The following is a 24371-nucleotide window of genomic DNA, read 5'->3' on the forward strand; positions in this document are numbered from 1 at the left end:
CATAAACAGGCAATACAGGACAGTGGCTGGCTGAGCCTGAGATGTTCCTTGCTCTGGAAGAGCCAGAGATCTGCAGTACCTGTTACTGTACCAGCTGTGCTACAGTCAGGCTAAAATACCTGCTGCAGCTGGGCTTAAAATCACAACACTGCTGTATTAAAGATACTTGCTCAGAAACGCAGCTCCTTCAATAATTTCTAAATGTTGTCAAGAAACCAAGATTAAATGATGGCATATGTGAAATGAGTAATTAGTAGTGTGTTTCTAAGAGTTGAGAGAAGTCACTCTGTACTCATACAAATATGTCTGTACAGGCAATTGTTGTACAGCCTGTCTTTACACTTTGCCACTTGTGAGTTGATACATCTGAAGTAAACACACAGTTCAGTGCCTGCAAGATGTTGCAAGGATCTGGTGCAAAATGAATAGTTCCTTTCACAGCAGTCAGATGGACTTATTACATTACTGTGGATGTGCCCTGATGGTACATATCTTGCCATTCTCTTCAAAGAATTGCTTGACAACTCAGCAATGGTTAGGGATTAAAAATATAGAGATAATTAGTTAGAAAGGAGATCCAGGTTAGGCTGTTGCCACCTCAGCTGCATTTGGACATGAAATGAGGGAAATTATGTTGGTTAAAATTAACAGCATTTATGAACGTGGTTGATAAATTGGTTATTAGCTAATTAGTTTGGGGCAATTTAGCTAGGAGTAAAGGTGCATAAAGGCCCACAGACCATCAGATCTCCTGGAGATAGGAAAGTTCTTCCATGTGGTGTGGTGCATTAGGGGCAGTAGAACAAGGGGTCTGCTTGTTCCACAGATATTTGTGATTTATATTCTGCTCAGGGAAAGCAGCAGCTTTCTCTTGTCCAGGACCATCTGTGCATTTATAAACACTTTAGCTGTTTAAGGTTAATTGCTCATGACTTCAGGAAACCTTCTGTAGGTATTAAGATTTTTATAGTTTATCATTCTGTATTTGTATGTACTGACTCACTGGATTGCTGGATTTTGTGGCACAGTACCTTAAAAGATGTCTGACCCATAGCAAATTAATTCTGAGTTAATTTCCCCTTATCACTGTAATGATACGGAATATTTTCTGGAAAGATTAGTAGAAGCTTGCCCTAGAGCAATTAACTGAAAGCATGAATAATTTGAAAGAGAAAACAGTAATGAGATGCAACATTTTTTATTGATCTCTGTTAATATTGATAAAAGTAATATGTTAACTGATGATTCCTGTAAACAATACTTCTAGATAAATTATTGCTGTTTAATTAGCCATTCTGAGTTAAAAATTTACATCTCTATTTTTCTCCACATTTATTTTATTTTTGTTGTTCATCTGTTTTTGTTTCAGTGTCCTCCAGGAATGAAACAGCAAGTTCTGGCTTTTTATACAAAACTTCTTGGAAGAATTCGGCAACCTCTTCTTCCTCACATAAATGTGCATAGGCCAGTGCAGGTACTCTTCACATTTTAAGTAAACTGTATTTTTGCACAACAAGTGTCTTTTATTCTACTGTAGCTAATGTTATTTTTAATTCTCCCATTGTCAAGTGAATTAAGGAAATTGCTTGGGTGCCATATCAGTTTGTTTTTTATAATATGCTGATGATTGGAGTCTGGGATTGTCACTGCAATGCAAGTCATAAATAATAAAGAAAACTTGTTCATAGCAGTCTAAATCCAGAGCAAATGTTCCAGTCAATACTCATATGTAATTGTAGTTTGTATATAGAAAAATAACTCAGTCTGTTATTCATAGAAAAAGCAATAACTTTCTGTCTTAATTTTTCACTTTTTGTGACAGAAATTAATCAGGCTGTGTGGTGAGGTTCTGGCAACACCAACAGAAAATGAAGAAATTCAGTTTCTCTGTATAGTATGTGCAAAGCTGAAACAGGATCCATACCTTGTCAACTTCTTCCTTGAGGTGAGTAAATAAATTCAAAACTTTACTGTGTATTTACTGTATCATATACAAAATCTAGTGGAGAACTGGTGGTGTCACATTCATAGCTTAGTTTTCATTCAGTCTGTTATTTTTATCCCATGATATTAGAAGTCTTGTTGTTTGGAATTTTTTTTTGTCTCCCAGAGACTTTATACATCTGATTTTCACAGGAATTTCATTCAAGGCTCACAAATACACCTGCCCCAGGTTTTCCTTTGCAATGAAAGTGCCTTTAGAGTAGGGATATGAATTGCAGTGTAAAACACCGTGTAAGGGAGATCTTGGCCTTCTTGTGTTGTGTTTGTCATCCCATGGAAGACCAAGGGACAGATTGCAGGGGGCACTGAAACCTTGCAGGTTGCTGAGTGTTCTGCAGGATTGGGCCCTTATTTGGTAGTGGCACATATGTTGGAGCTGCAGTGCCAGCTCACAGTCTACAGCACAGCACCAACTTCTATCTGCAAGACAGCCTGCCTCCTTTAACATGTGGCATTATGAAATCAGAGTGGGAGGATAAACAATTTCTAGACTGACTTTCTGTTCCTATTTAAAAGAAGCATAAAAAATTGGTTTATAAAAGTCCATTTAGAAATGCCTTTTGCTCCCACTTTGCTGTTTCTTATGGTGACACAATCTCTATTAAGTACATGATACTTAGCTGAAAAATATTCCTTCAGGACTGTTTTACAAGCTTCCCACAAACAAGATCTGTGACAGCAGAAACTGCTAAACTGCAAAAAGATGTTTTTTCCATTAAGTATGTGATTATCATTTGCATGTCAGTAGTAACGAATCCATCTTGAGTTTATTTCTACATCAATTAAGTATTATCCTGATTTCCATTGTATGTCATTGTTCCTGCTGCTTGTTGTACAAGCAGCAGAAATGGTATGAGGATTGAAAAGTTAATGTTTAAAAATTAAAAGCACGCAGAAGCAAACTACTGCATATATTACATGCAAAACATGGTAGAATTCTAAACCAGGATTACTCTTAGTGTTATTTGTGTAAATTCTATGGTTTAAGCCTCTTAAATAGTGCCCTTGAAACTAAACCCAAGAACCCCAGTCATAAGAACCACAAGTGTTTTGTACCACTTTATTATTGTTTTTCCCCAAAATAGCAAGATTCCAATATTTAAAATGCAGACATGGAGAAACAGATGATCCCAAGTTTCAAAGGGGTCTCTAGTTCCACAGAATGCTGGCTGTGGAGTTCTGGCAAGCTGGCAAACATTTCTTGTAGTTCCTGTTACTTCACAATGTTGTTCTAGGTGTTGTAGCCTAAAGCATTTGTCTTCATAACTGTGATGGTTGTTTCCAGATCAGTTATGTGGAGTGCAGAATTGTGTTCCATTAGAAGAGAATATTCTGGTTGCTCACATTTGGCCTCTTAGAGGTGCTGTTGTGACTTGATCACTTTCAAATGCATGAAAGGGTAAATTTACAAAATTCTGTGTGGCATTTCTACCTCCAGTCTCCAACACTTATAAGATGAAATGCAGATGGATCTCTCCAGAGAATGCTTGTATCTGTTAATTTTACTTCCTTCTTTGACTGTTTCCAATCAGTTTATACAGGACTTTACGAACATAAAAACTGAGTCTGTACAAACTCACTTCCTTTGTATGATTCCATGCCAAATAGTTTGTTGATAGAATGCTGGTTTATATTTTAAATTTATATAAATATATTTATTATTGATTAATCAATATAGGTGAAATCTTTCACCTGTATTGCTTAACCAATAAGCCTACATGGCCCAACTATCATAACTTGGGCAAGTTATGTCTGTTGTGGAAATAAGAACTTGAAGAACTTCATTCTACTTTTTTAAAACTTTAGGATCCCTATACTAATTTCTTTTTGGTATTAATGTATTCCTTTTTCTTAAACTAAGTTTTCCTAGTTCTTGTACAGAGAGAAAGAATATACATTGTAATGTTTATTTATCACCTCTACCTTAGTTATATTTTAGGGTAAACTTGCCTCATCTCATCTTAGGTGAGATACTCCTTGCAACTGATTGTTTCTGGCAAAGGGACACTTAACTCTCTGTGCTTCAATTTCTGTTCTTGAGACCTTGAAAAAGTTCTAATATAGCAACTAAATACTTGTGCCTTCATTTTATAAAATGAACAATAGTTTGACTATTCACTTTTACTTTCAGTACTTTGAATTATCACCTTTATATTTCTCACCACAAATTAAGTAGAGATTCTCATCAGCTGTGATATCACCATGTTTTCATAGAAATCTTTTTAAATCTGTCATAATTTAGACATGCCATCATCTACCATGGATTTTAAAACCGATGTTTACAGATCACAAAAATGCAAAAGTGTGGTTTTATAATATCTGCTTCTCATTAATGCTGAAGTCATGAGTACTTTGTTTAGAAAGCATTGAATATGTGTTTTATGTAACCTTTTCTATTAGGTCATTCAGGATCCTGTTTTGCACCTTTGCAGGAGGCAGGTGAGCAGCTGAGCTGCAGAATTGCATGATTAAACAATAGGAAGCTTAAATACACACAAAGAGTCTGCCTGTGTGATATTCAATGTACAAACTGCTTTGTGTCACCTGCCAACGTAAGAGTAATGAGCTATGGACACATTTCTAGGGGTATTCATACATTTATATATGTTAGTTCTCTCATCAGAGAGAACTGCTTTAACTAAATAAACAGTGGCCTTTCAAATGGTAGAAGAATCCAGAAAGGAAGTAATAAGCTACTGTAAGATGAAATAAGTATTTTACAGAATATTGCCCAGTTTTTTTTTTTAAAAAGCTTTTCCCTTTAGCAACTCTGCCTGCAGCTTGAGTGGTGCCAGCAACAGTGTTGAGTCCAGGATTGAAACACTGTTCCAACCTTTATGTGCAAGGGTCACTGTTGTGATTCAGATATTTCTGTGTATTGATGAGGATATTGAGGATACTGAAGGACTGCAGAAGCTCTGGTGATAGCAAACTTGGTTCAGACAGACACCTTTTTGTTGCTTTGCCAGCCTTGCACTTCTCACACTGTCAAAAAACCCCCAAAACATATTGAAGCAGTAATTTTTCTACTGCATTCAAAGAGCATCCTTATTTTATAGCATGCAGTCTGCTGCTTTTTCCACTGGTTTGCTTCTCCAGGGAATTGGTTCTGTGAGTGCATCACAATGCCCAGTGCAAATCCTCACAATGAATGCACGGCCCTCAAGCAAGTGTTCACAGCAGCTCTCCAGTTTGCTGCCTCACTGTCATGTACTCAGTCCCTGCTGCTTTGTCTGTACTAAAATCCATTAACCCCAAATGGTTAGTCTTTTAAATTATTAATGCTTGAGGTATATTTGTAATAATTTTGGTGTTATCATAGAGAAGGGAACCGTTTGGATTTATAATCTCACTGCAGTTCTCACTTGTCTTGTGCTGCAATCTAATTTATGATTCCAATAAAGTATTCCTCACCTGCACTTATGCCAGAAGAAAACTGAGTTTTTGTCTTTCTGTGAGATTCTTCATGGTATCACAGAGCACAAATTTAAATGTCTTTTTATGTGCTGGAGACAGATTTATGGGAAGACAGATGGCTTGCCTTTTTTCAGGCAAAGCAGAGATGGTTTGAAGCTTCCAAGAAGGTTCTCTGTGACCTTTCAGAGTATCCAGTGCCCAATGTTAATTTCTAATACTTTTGTCCATTCAATCTACTCAATTTTTTCTTCTTGAGAAACACAATTTGAGAGTACTCTGCTGTCGGAAAAGGTGTTTCTTTCCCTTTCCTGTTGAAGGTAAAATCTCAAGAAATTTAGAATTATTTTATTTGGGTGATTCCAACTAGAAGTAGAGTTTCAGACATTAGATGAATGTGAAGCCTTGACACAGAAAGGAGTGTTTTATAAAAAGTGCTAAGTTCTAAAGGGGCCACCCATAAGATAAATTAAAAACCTCTATCAAATTGTGGGCAAATCAAATGAATATGTGCCTTCAGTAGTGAAAGAAAAAGCTGTCATCCTTTTGTAAATGGCATATTCAGCCTTGAAGCAAAATATATAGGGCTTAAGAGAAATTTAAGCAGATTTAAAAGTGTCCTGGGTTTATGAAACACCCACGCTCCCACAGCCTTGTAGGTTTTACATGGTTACTGTATCCAGCCTTGACTACTTCAAATGTTGATGTTACAAAAATTGCTTTTAGTAAACTCCTGCTTCAGGATGAACAGTAATTTCAGCTGTGTCATTCCAAAAAATGCTTTGCAGAGTAAGTTAAAAGCCATGGCTCTCCAAGGATCAGCAAGTGTAATCACAGAAGACATGATCAAAGAGCAGGAGTCCGTGAGCACAGACACGGGGCAGCCCGAGGAGACGCCCGGGGCTGCCGGGGCCGAGCTCATGGAGAAGGAGGATGAGCTCCCACAGCAGCCAGAGGAGCTCTCCTTCACTCTGGATGAACTCAATGTCACATCATCACCTGAGTCCTCCACTGCTGGTCCAAATCAAGACTATAATTTAGTGAATTCTCTACTAAACCTCACTAAAAGTCCTGTGAGTTGGTTTTTCTTATTTGGTTTTTGGGTTTTTTCCATTCTGTGTGTTAAAATGAAATAGTTGGATGCTGTGTGAAGTGGCCAGAGGGAGTGAATAAACACACTGTATTTTAGCTATAAAAAGTGAGAGTTTTTGCAGGCACTTCTTGTAAATTGGCAATTTTCTTTGTAAATTCAGATTAAAGTAAAAATACTGTTTTAGAAAATTAATACTAAACTTGTTGATGGTAATATAAGTGGGTTTTTTTAAGAAACTTGTATAGGGTGCTGTATGTTTCACAGAAAAACTACACAGGATAATCCGAAGGTTAAATATATCACAAGAGAATGTTTTTAAAACTACTTCTAATTGTTCTGACTTAACCAAACCCACTCTCTTTGTAATGGCACTGAGCTATCTCTAGGAGTGGGCTTTCTTTTAAAAAAGAGTGTTGTATGTCTTACCCAGCTCAATCATCAAATTCAGACTTAGATTCTTTCAGAAAATTTAGAAGAGGTTTGTGTAAGGCTGTAATTGCTGCAGCAGTGGCGAGAGCAGAAAACCAAGTCTACCACTTTACCTCATTATTGTTACATGAGTAGTTTACAGGATTTGGTGTCTTGGTCTCAAGCTGACCTACAGCTCTAGTTCTGTCAGCTGGAAGGTTGCAGCTGGCATTCTTGTATTTCACACAAAATCAGGGGAGAATATTTATTTTGTAGCATCCAAATTCACTAGAGTTAATGGCTGAGAAGGCAACAAAATAAATGTATTCAGACACTGTGGGGGAATGGAGAGCTATTTGGAAGGTGTTTGCTTCTTGATTTCCAGTGGCCTTCATTCACCCTCTGATTAATTCTTCCATGCCCTTCTGCCAGGACGGCCGGATAGCAGTGAAGGCCTGTGAAGGTCTCATGCTTTTGGTGAGTTTGCCAGAACCAGCAGCTGCCAAGTGCCTGACTCAAAGCACTTGTTTATGTGAATTGTTGACAGACAGGCTGGCCACCCTCTACAAAGCCTTGCCTCAGTCACTGGATCCCTTAGACATTGAAACAGTGGAGGCAATTAACTGGGGGTAAGAATTTTATTTTTGTATTTAATACTCAAAGTGACTTTCCACCCTTCCCTGAAACTAATTTGATAGGTGGATAATGTGTATAAAATACTCCTACACACACAGGCTAAAGCCTCAAGGGCAGAGCTGAGATAGAGCTGTAGCACAGTGGTGCACTTTGGGTGTCCAGTGTACCTGTGATTTCTGACATGGAGCCAGGTCTGCCTGCCAGTCCCTGGCAGAAATTCCTCAGGGGGCAAGTTTCTCCACTGGGTTACATCAGCAGTTTCTAGTGATGTCACTGGAGTATCTGGTGTGGATTAATATTCTTATGCAGATATCAAGGATTTAGGAAGCATAAACTTCTCACTGAACACAGTGAGCATTGTAAGCTGCTCTGAGGGGCAGGAAGGGTCTATTTGTTAACAGGCTGTTGCAAAATTTTTGCAGAAAAAAGAAGAAGGAAAGAGTTGCTGCATAAGTAATTAGCATGAAGCAAAAAATACATGCCTGTTATCCTAACTGCTTGTAATTTAGATTCTTAAAACATTTATCTTCCCTACTCTGCCTTCATTATTATGACTTGCTCCTGATCTGTTAGTACTGAGACAAAAGAAGGTATTTACAAAATGCCTAGCAAGATTTCTGGTGGTTGGAGTTTGAAATTACAAGGGGAAAGCCCACACCTTTAAATTGTGGGATAAATAAACAGTGGAGTTTTTTACCAAAGAAAGTTGTGTATTTGTTATTCCTTACAGCCCTTAAATTGAGATAGATGTTTCTTTCTGAAAGATACACTCTATTTCAGGTATAAACTGTGTGGTTTTGGTCAACTTGCCTGAGGTCACTTATAGAGTAGAGAAGAACAATTGCCTTCATTTTATGGTTCTGTGACTACAGGAGTTACTGATTCATTTTCTGTAGTCTGTGTATTCTGGGAGAACAGACTTGGTGATCAGTTTTCCCTTCTGACTCCAGAAACACTTTTTCCTTCAGCATGCACTGAATATCTGTTTTGTGATGGCACTGCCAGATTCGTAAAGATCAGCAGAAAAGCATTTTTAATGTTCCTTCATTACAAGTAGGTCATTAATTATTCTGTTAGGTTCAATAAGAATGGAGTCTGAGATTCTTCAACTACTTGTAGACTAAATAAACATTTTTTCTCTGTGTGCTCTAGTTTGGATTCCTACAGCCACAAAGAAGATGCATCTGCTTTTCCAGGGAAAAGAGCATTGATTTCATTTCTTTCTTGGTTTGACTACTGTGATCAACTCATCAAAGAAGCACAAAAGGTTTGAAATGTATTCAGATGATACAACTATATTCAGCAAATAAGTAGTTCCAGTTGTTTCCTAGCTTCTGAGTTTGAGGCACACCATTTTGTACTTTTGTTTCAGACGACTGCTGTTGCTATGGCAAAAGCTGTGCGGGAACGATTCTTCATTGATGTTATGGAACCTCAGCTGATGCAAACGTGAGTAGCATCCTACAAGACACAGCAGAACAGAATCTGAATCAAGCTGATTTTGGGGAGTGGAAATCCACTCCATATCTGATATGAAAATGTTTCATTCAGTTCAGAGATTGGAATCCTCACATCAACTGCGCTGTTGCACCGCATTGTTCGTCAGGTGACTTCAGATGTGCTGCTGCAGGAACTGGTGTATTTCATCCTTGGAGAGCACAGAGAGCCAGAAACCCTGGCAGACATCAACAGGCATCCATTGAGGCACAGGCTGATCGAGCACTGTGATCACATTTCTGATGAGGTGAGGGCTGATCTGGCAAAGGAGTGTCTGCTGGCCAGTTCTGGAGTGTGGAGAGTCTGTAAAGACACTGTTGTGAAGACTTGTCATATTTGTGTCCAGTAACATCTTTTACCAAGAAAGAGAATTCTGGCTCCTGGCCCTACAAATTCCCTTTAGAAAATGAAGGCAACCTGTTTTCTCCACCTAGTAATATTTCCTTTTTTTTTTTTTTTTGCTAAAGATCTTTTTGTGAATTTGTGTGCCCACTATGCATATCCAGTTAGACTTGCTTGTCTGTAAGACAGAGTCAACTGAGTTTTTGTAATTGCATTTTAATTTGTTGCTGTTATTTTCCATGTTGCGTCAGTTCTGTCTTATTATCATATAAGATACAGATAAAAACTTGGAGTTTATATGAACTAAGTGTGGTTGGAGGATATATGCAATGCCAATTAATAGATGATGTGATAACTTTAAGGTCTTTACATACACTAAGCATCATTAAAACAATTAACTTCAGTAAAATCCCTCCTCAGAAGGTCCTTGCTTCATTTTTTCCATGAAACAATTTCAGCACTCTACTTTTTCAAATAAAAACCAAGCTTGCCTGAAATAAAAATCTGTATTTTCTCATATCCATTGATTCAGTATGCTTACCTGCTCACTCTGTCAGAATGAGTTATCTCTGTAAATCAGTTATCTTTGCAAAGCTAAGCGCTCTCCAGCAGTCTTGAAAAATTGTCTTTGTATTGCCTAAAGTCAGTGTTCCTTTAAAAGCCTACATAGCATCTCCATGTAAAAGTCTTTGCCTATAGATCTAGTCACAATATCCCAGTATTACTTTCTTTTTTTCTGGGTATTTATTGGTAACTTTAAGTCCTGTTGTGGGTCTCATTTGCACAATGATAATCATCGTCCAGCATGGAACTGTAGAACAGAAAGCTAAATTCTGAGTTCTCTGTATGTTCTTTGTATTGTTATTTTGACAGATTTCACAACAGGTATTTTAACAGAAAAAAAAAAAGCATTCCCATAGTGATTTTCAAATGTGTGTGAACTCTTCATCCATGTTCATACCACATGTAGCATCATAATTTCCTATTTTTTCTTATGATTTTGTTTCCTTCCATAATGTCAATAAGTAATTGCAGTGTTCTAGAATGGACAAAGCAGATAAAAGGCAAAAAGCACAGGGCAGCAGGACATCAGTTGATTGAGTTTTTACTCTTTCTGTTGCAGATCAGCATAATGACTTTACGAATGTTTGAGCACCTTTTGCAAAAACCCAATGAGCACATCCTTTATAATTTGGTTCTGAGAAATTTGGAAGAAAGAAACTACATGGAATACAAGCCTCCCTGTCAAGAAGATAAGGATGTGGTAGAGAATGGACAGATTGCTGGAGCAGTGTAAGTTTCAATTTTAAGAGAAGTTTTCACAACAAGTAACTTGGATCCTTATTTTTAGAACAAAACAGTTTTTTTTCCAGTAATTGAAAGAAAAGTGAGCCTGGAGAGCACTTGAGTGCTCTATGTATTAATCCATATCCGTAAAGTGATGCAGAAATTCTTACATCAGCAACTTAAGGAAACTCTTAGAACAGGAACAGAAAATCTAAAATTACCACAAGCCTCTTTGCAAAACAATAGACACTCAGAGGTCTTCGTGTCTCAATTTATTTATGCATCTACCAAGCTTAAATCTATGCATATTTTATTGCAATCAGTGAGAATATTCTTGCAGTCAATAACTTCAGTGTTTTGCTTATATTTATGTTCCTAGTGATTTTTGATGGAAGAAAATTCCTGAGGCACTACATAAAATAAATAAAATACTGAGGCACTACATAAAATGTATATGCTAGGTAACTCTTATCACTCAATGTTTTAGTGAAGGAGAGGTAAGGACTGGCCACACAAACTATTTTAGTCATCTAGAATATTTTAAATATGTCCTGGAGTAGAACTCTCTCACATGACAAATACAGCTAAGTTTTAAATTACTTGATGCAGTAATTTTGTCCAAGTCAAAAATGTTTCATCTGTTGTTGACATTGTTGCAAAGGTTGGTATTTCTGCATATTAATTATGTAATACATTGTGGATATTGTTATGTTCTGGAACACATCCTCATTGTTCAGAGAAGAAAAACAGCTTGCCTTGTGACCCAGAGATTTTCCTGCCTTCCATAACATTTTGTGGATGATTATGTTTTTGTCTAATGTAATTTCACAGAGATCTGGAGGAAGATCCATTATTTACTGATCTGTCTCCAGATAACACATTGTCAGCTCAGGAGTGGCTCAGTGCTTCTCCACCTGTCAGTCCAGAACATCTGAAAAATGATGGGAAGACTGAAGTTCATAAAATTGTAAATAGGTGAGTTGAAACAAAGACTTGAGGAAATGTCTGAATGTGTGGGTGTCTGCACACACTGTGCAAATTAAATGTGTACACTGTAATGGATGTTATTCTGTGCCAGCTGGGAAAATTACTCCACAGAAGGAAATTGTGGCATTTTATCAGAAAGCTACTTCTGAAAGATTAGAGCTTGCATTAATTCAAATAAATGAGAAAAATAGAAAAACTTTGCAGCTAATGGTTGAATACTCAGAATTCACAGTTATAAAAGTTGCTTTTTGCAGAAATATTTGCTGTACTTGAAATGCTCTTACAGGACTTAACCTTCCTGAACAAGTCTGGGGAGTCTTGCCATAAACCTTCTGGGGAAAAAAACACCCTCAGACTTCCTTAGAACTTCAGAAGTTCCATAAACACAGACACAAAAGGAAATAATTGCCATGCTAGAGATAACCTTCTGTTCCCTGAAAGTCAGGGGGCACCTGTGTCACCTGTGACATAGCTCAGTGCCTGTCAGACTCACTGCAAATTGGATATCACAAGGAGGACAAGCTCTGCTCTAAGCAACTTAGTGATGGTAATTCTCTTAGGAACTAATATTAGGATGAGGGCTGTTTGCTCTGTCAATACTTGGTAGCAGAGCAGCACTGGTGTGTCAGTGCTGACCTATCTGCCTGCCCAGAAATAATCAAAGGTGTTAGCCAGAGGAAGCAAACAGCCCAGGGACAGCCAGGACACAGTGACATCATCACTTCTTGCCCTCTTTCCCCCAGTATCACTATTTATAGTTTATGGTGGACATGGTTTGGAGCAAAGACACAAAGAACACTCTCCTAAATTCACCTCCTGTAACCTGCATCAGGGAATAGAAATGTTTTCTGATTTGCAGTGTCCTGCAAATTTGTATTTTTTGAGATAAGATGAACTAACTCCACATGAAAAGTCAGCTACTACATATTTCTGTATATAAATTCTACAGGAGTGTCCAGCAGTTCTTGGGGTATAATGAAGGCTGAAATTTAGAATCAGGGTCCAAAGACTGGGTTTTATCTTCTGTCCAGAAATTTCAATGGGTTTAATTTATTTTTTTTAAGTTACTAATATTATTCAGAATTTCCTGATGCATTTTACATCAGATATTGCTGAAGTAATAAGGACAGAGTATTTGACTACACACCTAGCAAAGGCAATTATAGTTGTAACAGGGACATTTATATGCAGATACTCCTGGTGTGTCTTAGATGTTCATTTTTTTGCCACAACAAACTGGTAAACAAACTACCTATGAAGCAGTTTAGGAAGAATTGTATCTGTAATTCTTCTTCTCTTTTGACTGATTTATTCCCAAGTATATTTTGTTTTAGCTCTTGTAAGATGGAGTCTGACCTTTAGCAAATACTTGACCTATTTATGACTATTCCCTTTAATCTCCATTCTGTCTGCTGATTCTCAGAAAATGCTTCCACTGATGACTTTGCCTCTCATGCCAGATACAAAACTCTCAAGTACATGCCTTGTTATTACCTATAGTAGTTGGAATAGGTAGGCTTAAATAGATTTTGTGTTCTCTGTTCTTCACATAAAGTTGTGGTAGAGTCTGTGGATTAATTGACCAGACAGTTCAGCATTGTGTGTACACTGCTACAGATGATGAGGAAGTATTGATCTGGTGCTCTGTGGAATATAGTAATTAATGTACTTTTTTTCTCTTCAGTTTTCTCTGTCTTGTACCTGATGAAGCGAAGTCATCTTACCATGTGGAGGGTACAGGTTATGATACTTACCTCAGAGATGCCCACAGACAAGTAAGTCAGTGAACTCTTCCTTAGTCCTTGAGAGTTTGAAAATGCTGGTGAGAATATACAAATGGTTCTGTAAATAGTCCTATTAAATGCATCTTTGGGTAATGGAAGATGGGAAAATTCAATTTTCATTTTTAATGAAAACTTACCTTTGGAGATCTTTTGATGATGAATTCACCTTGTATTGCACTAGTGGGAATAATGGATGACATTAAATGCATTAATATTCATATAACAAATACTGTGAGAGAAAACCTGAACTGCAGATAGATTCTTAATTTGCTTCTGCATTTATCTGCATTCTCTTGGAGAATTGCCTGCCAAGCTGTTTAAAAGAACTGAAGAGAAATTAAAATGCTGCATAGGAGTTATGCAATCTGGGACTTAGCAAATAAAGGCTCATCTCAGGGAATGCACAGCCTAAGGCATTCAGGTTTGAAGTTGGGAGGTGGGGTAGGCAGGGAAAGCTTTATGATTTACTGTTTAAAAATAAATGCAAGTTTTGCTTTTACAACCATAGTTTCCTTGGTCAGAGGACAGTCACTGTTTGTTTGCAGCTTTTCTATTGAAACCCTGGGAATCTTCTAGAATAGAAAAATCTATGCAAAGGAACAGAGTAACTGAGAGCTGTATCTAGTAGGTAATTCAAAAATTCCCTAACCTTGGAATTAGGTTATCAGCTGCTAAAGATGGGACATTAGATTTTTATATTTATATTGCTTCATCTGTAGTCTCTCCTGAAAAGAGAGGGAATAGAAAGTAGAGAATAAGGAAACAAAGGTTGATGTAAAATTCCCCTATGTTGTATTTTTGGATGCCAGAAACCACTTATCATCTTCGTCTTTCATTCATGTCTTGGGAAAAAGAGTGTCCTGGGAGTTATTAGAGAGCAGAATTGCTTTCTGTCACTTCCTGACGATGGTATGGCTACTGTTAAAATATTTCCCCCCTAAGAGTAGCCCTGCCTGTTGCTGTTATTACATCCAAATAGCTGTTCCGCTTCCTTATTACTATTCCTGGAAGCCTGCAGTAGTTGGTAAGCTACAATCAATGCAGAATTTTTGAGTCTGTTTTCTGATTCTTTTGCTTCTATTCCTTCCTGTGTTCTTTATTTTCTCTGCTTCAGCTTGTGCTCCTTTCAAGGTGTAATTCCTTGCAAGAGGCATCAGGCAGCACAAAGCAAATATGGGGCAAGGTAGAGAAAAACTGCCAAGGGTGTTAGGAAATAAAGAGAGGGGAGAGGAAGCCCTGAAATACTTTTAGTGTGTATGTTCTGCATGTACACATGCCTTTCCTGTCCTGGGAATTAGGGAGCAGAATGGTTTGGATAGCAAGATCAGCTACACATAATGCAGTAGAAGTGTGGAAATCTACTCTCAAGAGGATGGTTAAGAATGCAATTCCTGCTTCAAAAGAACCCTGATCAGGTTGTGTATTGTTGGTGTTGCTTTGTGTTTTGGCCCCAGCTGCTTTTTGGGAGCTCTGTTCTCCACCCACTGCTTTTCAAACTACCCTTGTAGCAGGAATACCCAGGAGAATGAGGTGCCTGCTAATAGTGGTTTACTGATAGTGTTTACTTTAGAATGACTGATCTTTTTGAGCTTAGATTCATAATTTAGCTACAGATTATGGTTTTAAGGTGTATGGACTATCAAAGGAGATGAAACAGTTTCCATGGAGATTGAAGTGTGTTTTCCTCACTACTTTTTTGTAGTTCCGGGATTATTGTGTCGTTTGCTTACGGTGGGAGTGGCCTGAATCTCCCAGGTCTTTGGAAAAGTGCAATTTGGAAGCGTCATTTTTTGAAGGACACTTCTTGAAAGTTCTGTTTGAAAGAATGGGCAGGATTCTTGATCAGGTAAGAAAAAACAAGTTAACAATTCAATTTTTGACACTTTGATCACTTTTAAAGAGCTGATCACCATCAGGTCCTGTGAATTCTCATCACTATTATAGTGTCATATTATTGTGTAATGTGCCCTTTCTTGGTCATAAGCCTGACAAGAGCCATTTGCACATATAAGTGCACAGGGAACATGTGCAGGAAGCCAGGAGTAGCTTCTAGATCAGCTCTGATATGAATCTGTGATACCAGAAAGCTTTGCAGAGGTGGTAGTTCTCACTAACCTCATTTCTGACATAAGATAGCTCAGGCACACAAGTGAAGTAACTTGTTTCAAAGACCTCATGTACTAGACACTACCTTCTTCCTCCTGCTATTACAAATTTCTGTAGAACTGACTGTACCCTAAGATTTTTTTTTTAATTTCCTGAACTTCAAAATTTGCTGGGTTTAATCTTTTTAGCTGCAGGGATTTTTTTTTAGAATTTATCTGATATGGGGCCATTTAACTGAGTCTGCTGACATATGGACAGAAATAAAAGCTCTGTGTGAAGAAGCAGCTTTCTTTAATGCTCTCAATTAGCTGGAATCACAACAGCAATCTGTCAGAACAATGCAGCACGTGTTACTCCTTTGTTTCCTTCTCCTCTTGTGAACACCAGATAATGCTCATACCTTCAAAGCTTCCTAATGAATTGGCTGACTCAAACAGCTCTAAAGACCTTCTCCTACAGTTCAGCTAGGTAGGCAGTGAATAGATTTATGGAAGGAATTTTTGTCTCTCTCTGCAGAATAACTCTGCAATAATAACTCAAAATGTAGTGATCTCTTTTACCTGTAACATCTGTGGTCCAGGGGCTGAAAGCTTCATTTGTTAGGAGATTGGGATGAATCTATTGCTGGAGTGCCAAGTGCAGAAATAACTGCCACTGACTGGAAGAAATAAGTGCTTTCATTTCAAAAGATTTATGAGGCAACTTTGCAATTCAATAGTGTGTGGTAACAAATTCAAGAATAAGATACCTAAATATTACTTATGTGGGCACATGTAGTCAGTGGAAATTTTGTCAGAGCAGCCCCAGTAGTCCCTGGGGCTCTTAGGCTGAAAGGCAAGTAGGTGTCTCTTTCAGTGCAAAGTGAATCACTCAGCTTCCTCAATTCTGTGGACTGAAAGCTCCACTCAGGTGCCTGAGCTCAGCTATCTGTTGCCATTTTTGTGGTGTCCAAGATATTCCCAGAAGTTTGTGGTTCCAACACAGATCTTGCAGGATCCACCCTCTGTGGAACCATCCAGAGACCAGCAGATACTTGGGAGTTCTGAGATGGCAGGAGATGTTTGTGTGTGGGCAGGGTATGAGGTGTCAGATCTCTGGTGAGTCAGCTAATGAGAGCTTAGACATGCAGACATGGCTAAATGTATCTGTCTTAATCTGAGCCTGAATTCATCCAAATCTCTCAGATCTGAAAGGGGGAAGAATCTGTTCTCTTATTCTTCAGTGGGATGCTAACTTGAGAGCATAAAGATGAGAATTTGAGGTCATTGAATCCTCCTCTTCTCAGTGTGATGATGCCAGTGAGGGTATTACTGCCAATATGCAGTCAGAGATTAAATGAGGCCCTGTAATCCACTTAGATCAGCAAGGATTGACACAGAGGTGTACCAAAGGAATGTCTGTCCCTCTCTTGTCAGCTTAGTCTGTTCTGCCACTGAAGAAATGGAAGGAGGTTCTACTAGTTTGTAAATTCTGGGCTGAATTAAAATGTCAGCTTGTTTTCACTGGGACGGCAAAATCAAAGACAAAAAAAAAGTTTTGAAACATAAAGAAGCCATGGTGAAAATGCTTGCTTTTATGGAAATAAGTTTCTTACTAGAATGGTCAAATCCTTTAAACTAGGCATTTTTTTTCCCCTGGAAATTTAGATACTGTTTTATTCCTTTTGACTGATAAGCATTTTCCAGCATCTGACAGTGTTGCCTCTCCCATTTGATTGATTTGGGGAATGGAGGTAGACAAGAAGCTCAGAATTTCCTGCTGCTATCCCAGCCCAGGACTGGTCCCATCTCCCATGGGTTGCTGCCACAAAATGGCCAGGCCTTCTGCAGTGGTTCTTTCCCAGGAAAAAATAAAGTAGAAGAGAGATAACATATTAGCTGTAAACATGGATTTGTCTCTGGCAATTTCCTGAGCTCATATACTTTACCATTTCCCAGGAGAAGCAAGCAGATGTTTAATCTAGGCTGATTGCATGCTATTTCTTTAGCTGAAGAAATATTTTATGGGAAGAAGACTTGCCCTGCAATAAACAAGTGTGCAAAAGCTTCAAGTAGTTGTAGCAGCAATACAGATAATAACATCTAATGCCCAACTGTCATATTCACAGCACTTGTGAATTTTCACTTGTTGTGAAAAGCAGAGGTTGGGCCTGTCTTCTAATCTAACTTTTTATCTTTATGTATTCATAACCCTGTGTAAAAAGGGTAATTAAATAAACTAGTAGTTAAATAAACATGAGGTGGATGAAAAGAAGGCAGCATGAAAATAACTAAGCACTGTGTTTCCCTCTTTTTGCAGCCCTATGATGTAAATTTACAAGTTACTTCAGTGTTGTCCAAACTGTCCCTGTTTCCCCATCCTCACATACACGAATACCTTTTGGATCCTTACGTCAACCTCGCCTCTGGCTGCAAGTCTCTCTTCTCTGTGATTGTCAGGGTGAGTAAACACAGCAATAATTACACAATTACACAGCAATAAGTACAGCAGTAATATGTTTTAATAACTTTGTCATTCGTGGTAGTAATTGCTGGGTATTTTAAGTTGGTAAATGTTTGTCATTGAAAGCTGATTTCGAATCAAGATTGGGCCTACGTGGGTATCTCTGCTCATGCTCTTTTTTTTCTGATGAAGGGTGTTCTTGACAGTTAAGTCCTGGATTTATCAAAAGTCCCTTTCTTCTCCAGTTCCATCTCTTCCTGCCAGACTTGCATCCTAGAAGTGCTGGCTGGTCACACTGCAGTGTCCTCACTCAGAATCCCTCGCTTACCCCACGCACCAGCTGTTATTAAGCTGGTCAGAAGCCTGTTAATGATGCTGCCAATAGTAACAGAGGGCTTGGCTCCCTCTCTCCCAGCAGCCCTCCCTTTACAAAATACACCCTTCACTCTCCTCTTGTGCCTTCCCTAAGCCCAGGAATTCACTGGTTGATTGACTATGTCAACATTTAAAAAGACAAATTAATCATTGATGTAATTAAAGCAAATAATGCTATTTGTGACAAGTGCAAGTAAGGCTTTTATATTTCTTTACTTTCTGCACTCACTCACCCTCTTTTTGGGCAGAGCAGCCTCTCTGCAGGTTGTTCTGTGAGGATGCTGAAGTGGGCACTGAGGCTGCCATCGGTGTTAACTTTGTGTGTTGATGGCCTGGGCTTTACAGGTCGTCGGGGACCTCATGGTTAGAATCCAGCGCATCCCAGATTTCACTCCCAAACTTCTGCTGGTCAGAAAACGCCTGCTGGGCTTGGAGCCAGAAGGGCCCATGTGAGTAAACACATTGCACGTTCTCCGAGACGCGTGGCTGGGTTTGTGTGTGCCAGTCCTGATTCCTGCAATTCTCTTCCCGTCCAGCATTGACCACATGACGTTACTAGAGGGCGTGATTGTGCTGGAGGAGTTCTGCAAGGAGCTGGCCGCGATCGCCTTTGTCAAGTACCACACCTCAGCCACGCCCTGAGCAGCCCTGGCCAGCCACCCCCGGGGACACCGACAGCACCCAGAGACAAGGGGGTGCCTCCAGCAAAGTGGCACGAAAGGGGATGTTGGCAAGACGAGTTGCTTTCACCAGATGTTGAGATTGCAAATGGACTTGGAGTATGAGCATTTGGGGAGATACCAACAGGCAGCATTTCTGTGTGAAGAGCTGCAAAAGCTGCATGAAGAACCACAGCCATCAGACCTTGGTCATACTGATGACAGTGTTTAGAGAGTTTGGGCTCTTGTATATCCTGGGGCTCATGTGCACCAATTTGCTCTTTGTGACCATATTACTTTTAAAAAAGCAAATTAATTTTATAACATTTTTATGTGTTAATTCTTCTTCTTTTCAGTTGGATGTATGAAAGAAAAACACACCTATAGTAACAACGTATGTTATTAAAAATGAAGAAGTTGAAAAAAATCCACCAATCCATGTACAACAGGAGATGTTAATGAGGGATCATTTTGCTCTTGGTAGATCTGAAGTACAACTCTGAGCTTGATTCCTCATTGGTTTACTCCAAGAAATCTATCAGTCTAAGATCAATACTAAAGAAATTAATCCCGGTTCGGCATCACATCCATAACAAATATATCTGAAGTGTACATGTTTGTAGCATGCTTGTCTCTGTCATTCCAAGTGATTGGTCTCCAGGTCATCCATGTAACTAGATTTGCTTTAGCTTTTTACATAGGAACTCTAGTTGTTTGACTCATGTCACCTTTACATTATAGGTTAATTATAGGTCATAAGTAGTTGTTGCTGAAACAGTATTTTTAATTTCTTTTAAATTGATATTAGTCTGAATTGGTTTAAGAATCTTTTGTGCCTTGAAAATCAGCAGCATAAGCATTCTGTTCTTTAGAGAGACATTTTTATTGCTTATCTAACCATCACAGTGATGCCAACTCACTTAAAGCATTGATAACTTATTTAGGACCAAAATTTGCACCTGCTTTTCACAGTGCTGGGATGCAGGACTGCCTCTCAGTGACCCCTTTTCCCTGAGAATGCCATCAGGCAGGGCAGGCACTGGCATTACAAGCAGAGGCCACTTCAGGGAGCTTTGCTTCTGCCCTGCAGAGGGTCCTCACTGCAGGTGGCTGTGCTGGACCTTGCAGTCACTCCCAGTGACCTGTCCTGCTCCCCACACTCGTGGCTAGAACCCCTTTCCCCTCCTTTGAGCAAGGCCAGGTAGAGCTCAGCTCCTGTTTACATTTCTTTCCTCCTTTCCTGCCCCCTGTTTGCACAGCTAATGCCCATTTCAGATGTCATTGCTCATATGCAAACATGGACTAATTTATTCAGTCACTAGAATTCCTCTAGATTTACATGACTGTACCTAGAATCTGATTCTGCTCTTTATCTATGCCTTTGAGGTCTTGTTTTTTAATATTTATGGAAGCTGGATGTTAAGAGACCTTCTAAGTTAGCAGGTTAATTAGAGCAGTGTCACAGTTAATGGGCTAAATTTATTCTTGTCACCAGTGAAGAGCATCCTGCTGTAAAAGCTTCCAGTACAGGTTCAGCTGGAGAAAGCAGTTCTGGAACTAGGGAAACATTTTTGTAGGTAAAATCTGTATTCAGTGGCTGCCTGTACTGGGACACTTTTGCAAACACTTTTGCATTTCTCTAGCAAACAAAAGTTTTACCTCTTCACCTACTGCGTTTTTCCTGCATTTAGCTCCAAGTGTTTTCAGGTCCAAGTAGCATAGTAGGACAAAATTTGAAAAAATTACACTTCATTTTTCTTCTTGAGAAACAGACCTTGAATATAGCAAATAATTTCTAGTGATCTGCATTGCAGACAGTCCACATTAGGAGTTTACTTAATACCTGACACAGTTTAGAACATGTTGATGTCTATGCAGAGTGATGTTTAATGCATACATTTGTTATTTATAAGGTCCCAATTCAGCAAAACAGTTAAACATAAGCTTAATTTCAAGTATTTTTTCCTTAAATCACAATCTTTTTACATGTGCAAAGTTAAGCAGTTGAGCAGAAATGCTGATGCTGTACTGAATTTGGGTCTTTGTTGGTTTTGCTTGAGCTTAATTACTTTTTCCTCAAATCATCTTTTTTTTTTTTAATCCAGAATACTTCTAATGTCCCAATTTCAGTGGAAACTGGAAGTGATAATACTGCTATAAAGGAAAGTGAGTGAAATGTTAAACAAAACTTGAACAAGCATTCCAAGTAATATAAGAATTAATAAAGCCATTCAAGAGTTGCCTGATCTCAAATGAAAGCATTAACATCACATCCTTGGTTTGGCTCTTTTCAGTGGTAGCTGAACTCATCACCCTGAAAGGCTGCAGCCTCTGTGGTGTTCTGATGCACAGCACTGCAGAGCTGCAAACACAGCTCCTTAAGCTTGTCCATGAGGAAAATAAGTAGATTGAACTATGATCACCCATAAATTCAGGCTGTGGATCCATCCTCACACAACTGAAGCAATCCTTAAAGTTGCTTTAACCTAAACTGCTTTTGTGAGTGCTGCCTACAAACCCTTATTACCATACCCGATGACAATGACCTTTATTTTTGTAAAAGTGCTTTAATCTTTCTTAAGAGATGGAACTCATTTAATTATTTTTGTGGAGATATTTTTCATGCACTTTTTTTTTTAATGATTAGAAGTTAGTTCAGGTCCATGTTTTCACCTTTTTGATCTATGCATGTCATTGAGGAGCCCATTTTGTTTTTGTGTGCATGTGTTTGTATGTGGTTATTTATTACCCAGAGAGGGCCACCAGAGAAAATACTTGGCCTGAAGAGTTCATGGCTTGTGCAGATCCTCCAGATGTCAGTGGGAAAGAAAGTGCTCATCACCTTAGAGAATGGGGCCACTGGTATTAAATAGAATACTTGAGATGGGATAGAATAATTTTTTATTTCAAAAAGCAGATCCAAACCACATTCTAATCTTTGATGCACATGTGTGTAAATAGAAACATTGTTTTGTTTTGTTTTTTTTTTTTTTTCATTTATAGTATGTATTTGATTTAGACTGATTTAGAAATTTTTGTAATAAGCCATGTGCTAGCTCTGGTAGAACAAGTTTGTCCTTAGGTTCTCCTATGACTGTAATATTCCTGGTATTCAGATTCTGTCTGTGTAATGTTCTTACTCTATATTTGTCTGTGCAATATAAAAGCTGTGACTTGATGCACAGCTTGAGTCTGGTTGTACATCACCTATGTATATATATATACATATATATATAAAAGGACCAGAATCCCAAGCTTGCTTACACTATGATTAGTGTAAAGATTGCCACACTTCATTTTACAGGGCACAAGTAATCATGGAATGGCTTTGTAAGTGCGTGGTAATTTCTACCATAACCTGCTGTGCAATCTCACAGGTGACATTTTATTATTGCTCTTTGTTTTGCTAGAAGAAATACTAACCTGAAGGACTTGGTGAGATTAAAGGGTCCTGGAGTAGACCTGGGGCTACATGGAAAATCCATATCTGATATTGCATATCATACAGGGTTTTCAAACCATGTCCTCAATGCTTTCTGTGCCCTGTAAAATAGTGTAATTATATAAAATATATACTCCTTGTTTTGCCTCCTGCCTTGTTTACATTAAACAGAGGATATTCAGTAAAAATTTTCTAATAAACTTTGTGTAGGTCACTTACTAACAGTGTTGCCAAGGTTTCACAGGTGTGGGAATTTCCAATGAGGAATTGTTGAAACAGCCACATTACCAGACATACAATATTAATTTTTATGAAGGAGGTTGTGATAAAACTCAACTTTTTGTGCTAAAAAATGCATGGAGGATTAAAAGGGATATTCTCAAAATAAATTAATTTCAGTGAAGCAACTGCTTCTATTATTACAGAATCCGTAATAATTTTTGTATGGGTGACCTTGAGACAGAATATGTTTTAACATTTTACATCTTGCCTTTGATCCTGAAGTCCTCATTTATTTTGAGTCTGTCACTACAGCATCTTCTGGGATAAACTTGTTTCCTGTGCTGTGCAGGGCTTGGACTAAATCAGCATGCTCTTGGAGGAGGATGGGAAACCTGGGGGAATGGGCAGGCTGGAGCCATCCTGGAGCCATCCTGGGCACAGATTAACATCAGCTCTTTCCTGGGAGCCCTGATATCCCTCCAGAAAGGCTGCAGCTGGTCAAGGGCTCAGTTTTCTATTGCATTTGAGTGCAGAGTGTGTCAGTCACAGCATTGGTTTGTTGGAGAAAAATGTCATGGGGATGAGCGAGCATCGTTTCTTCCTTCTGGGCCTTCCAGGAAGGCTTTTATACACAGGGTTTATGTATGTTTCTAAATACTTTTAAATTGTGTTTGTTGTGTGTTTTTTCTACTTTGGGTTTCCTTCTACTTTTTATCAGTCTTTAAAAGTCTTGTTGCTCTGTAGGATCCCCTCTGAGGGCTGCACTTGGATTTTAAGCTGTTCCTTCTCGGTATTTAACAGCTGCAAGTGCTCTTACATCTTTAATAAGAACAGTGCTACAGCAAGATGATGCACTTGACAGCTTTCAGTTTAGCTCTCTGCATCTTTCTCCCATCCTCCTGGTCTCAGAGATTGTCATCTCCCACCCCAGATCATTTATCTGCTGTGCCTGCATGAGGCATTCAGAGATTTAGGGAGACTTTGCTTTCTCAAGCAGTGAGGAAGTTGTCTCAAAATGGAATGCTTTGCATCTTATATTATTTCCTTACTTTGATATTCTTGAAATGACTGAGTTATTGAAGCATGGTTATCTTATGGCACTTGCATTCTGATACAAGATTTTGTGGCTCTACATCCTATTGGGGGGAAAAAAAAAGAGCGCTGTCAGTGTGTGGCCTCTACTTCATATTCATTAACTCATTGTACAGATTATCAGCCAGAGTTCTCAGTGTAGATACAAGAAGCACAGGATCTACTGATTTTGTTAACCTTTAAATATCAGCAGAACTGGTGCTGTCAAAGCCTCAAGGATTTTGCTGGTTTGGTATGTGATCCAATTGGATTAAAGTGGATTAATGCTCAGTGAAGTGAATCTGTCCCAGGTTGTATGAGCCCTTTCAGCCTGAACCGTGTGTTCCTGGTGCATCTTTTATCAGCTGAGGCTCCCTTTGAATGCTGGAAGAACTGAAGAGCAGTTCAGGAATCAAGTGAAGCATATGGTGGATTAAAATTTTCAGGTGTCAAGCTTCTTGGAAATGCCAAAAAGGGAGTGTGAAATTTTAAATTTTACATGTTTTGACTGGTTGCCTTTGGAGTTAGATATGGGCCTTTGGAGTCAGGTCTGTTAGGATAAAATCTTGGATTGTGGCGTCTCACTGTTTGATTGCCCTTGC

The 24371-nt window shown here is 38.6% G+C and overlaps 1 protein-coding gene across 2 annotated transcripts in view; it reads left to right on the forward strand.

Moving 5' to 3' along the window:
* Positions 1–22865, forward strand: part of FHIP2A (FHF complex subunit HOOK interacting protein 2A) — a 33878-nt gene extending 11013 nt beyond the window's left edge. The window contains exons 4-18 of one of the 2 annotated variants that reach the window (XM_058810543.1): positions 1370–1474; positions 1823–1945; positions 4405–4443; positions 6207–6491; positions 7352–7548; positions 8708–8822; positions 8928–9004; positions 9107–9299; positions 10518–10687; positions 11513–11656; positions 13353–13443; positions 15155–15298; positions 17857–17997; positions 18721–18824; positions 18912–22865. In XM_058810543.1, coding sequence (XP_058666526.1) covers positions 1370–1474; positions 1823–1945; positions 4405–4443; positions 6207–6491; positions 7352–7548; positions 8708–8822; positions 8928–9004; positions 9107–9299; positions 10518–10687; positions 11513–11656; positions 13353–13443; positions 15155–15298; positions 17857–17997; positions 18721–18824; positions 18912–19017 — 2034 coding nt within the window. In that variant the 3' untranslated portion in view covers positions 19018–22865. The remainder of the gene's footprint in view (positions 1–1369; positions 1475–1822; positions 1946–4404; positions 4444–6206; positions 6492–7351; positions 7549–8707; positions 8823–8927; positions 9005–9106; positions 9300–10517; positions 10688–11512; positions 11657–13352; positions 13444–15154; positions 15299–17856; positions 17998–18720; positions 18825–18911) is intronic. The other variant, XM_058810544.1, reaches the window with a different exon arrangement.
* The last annotated feature ends 1506 nt before the right edge of the window (positions 22866–24371 follow it).

This window comes from Ammospiza caudacuta, chromosome 9, assembly GCF_027887145.1.
Source record: "Ammospiza caudacuta isolate bAmmCau1 chromosome 9, bAmmCau1.pri, whole genome shotgun sequence".
In the NCBI taxonomy this organism is placed as follows: Eukaryota; Metazoa; Chordata; class Aves; order Passeriformes; family Passerellidae; genus Ammospiza; species Ammospiza caudacuta.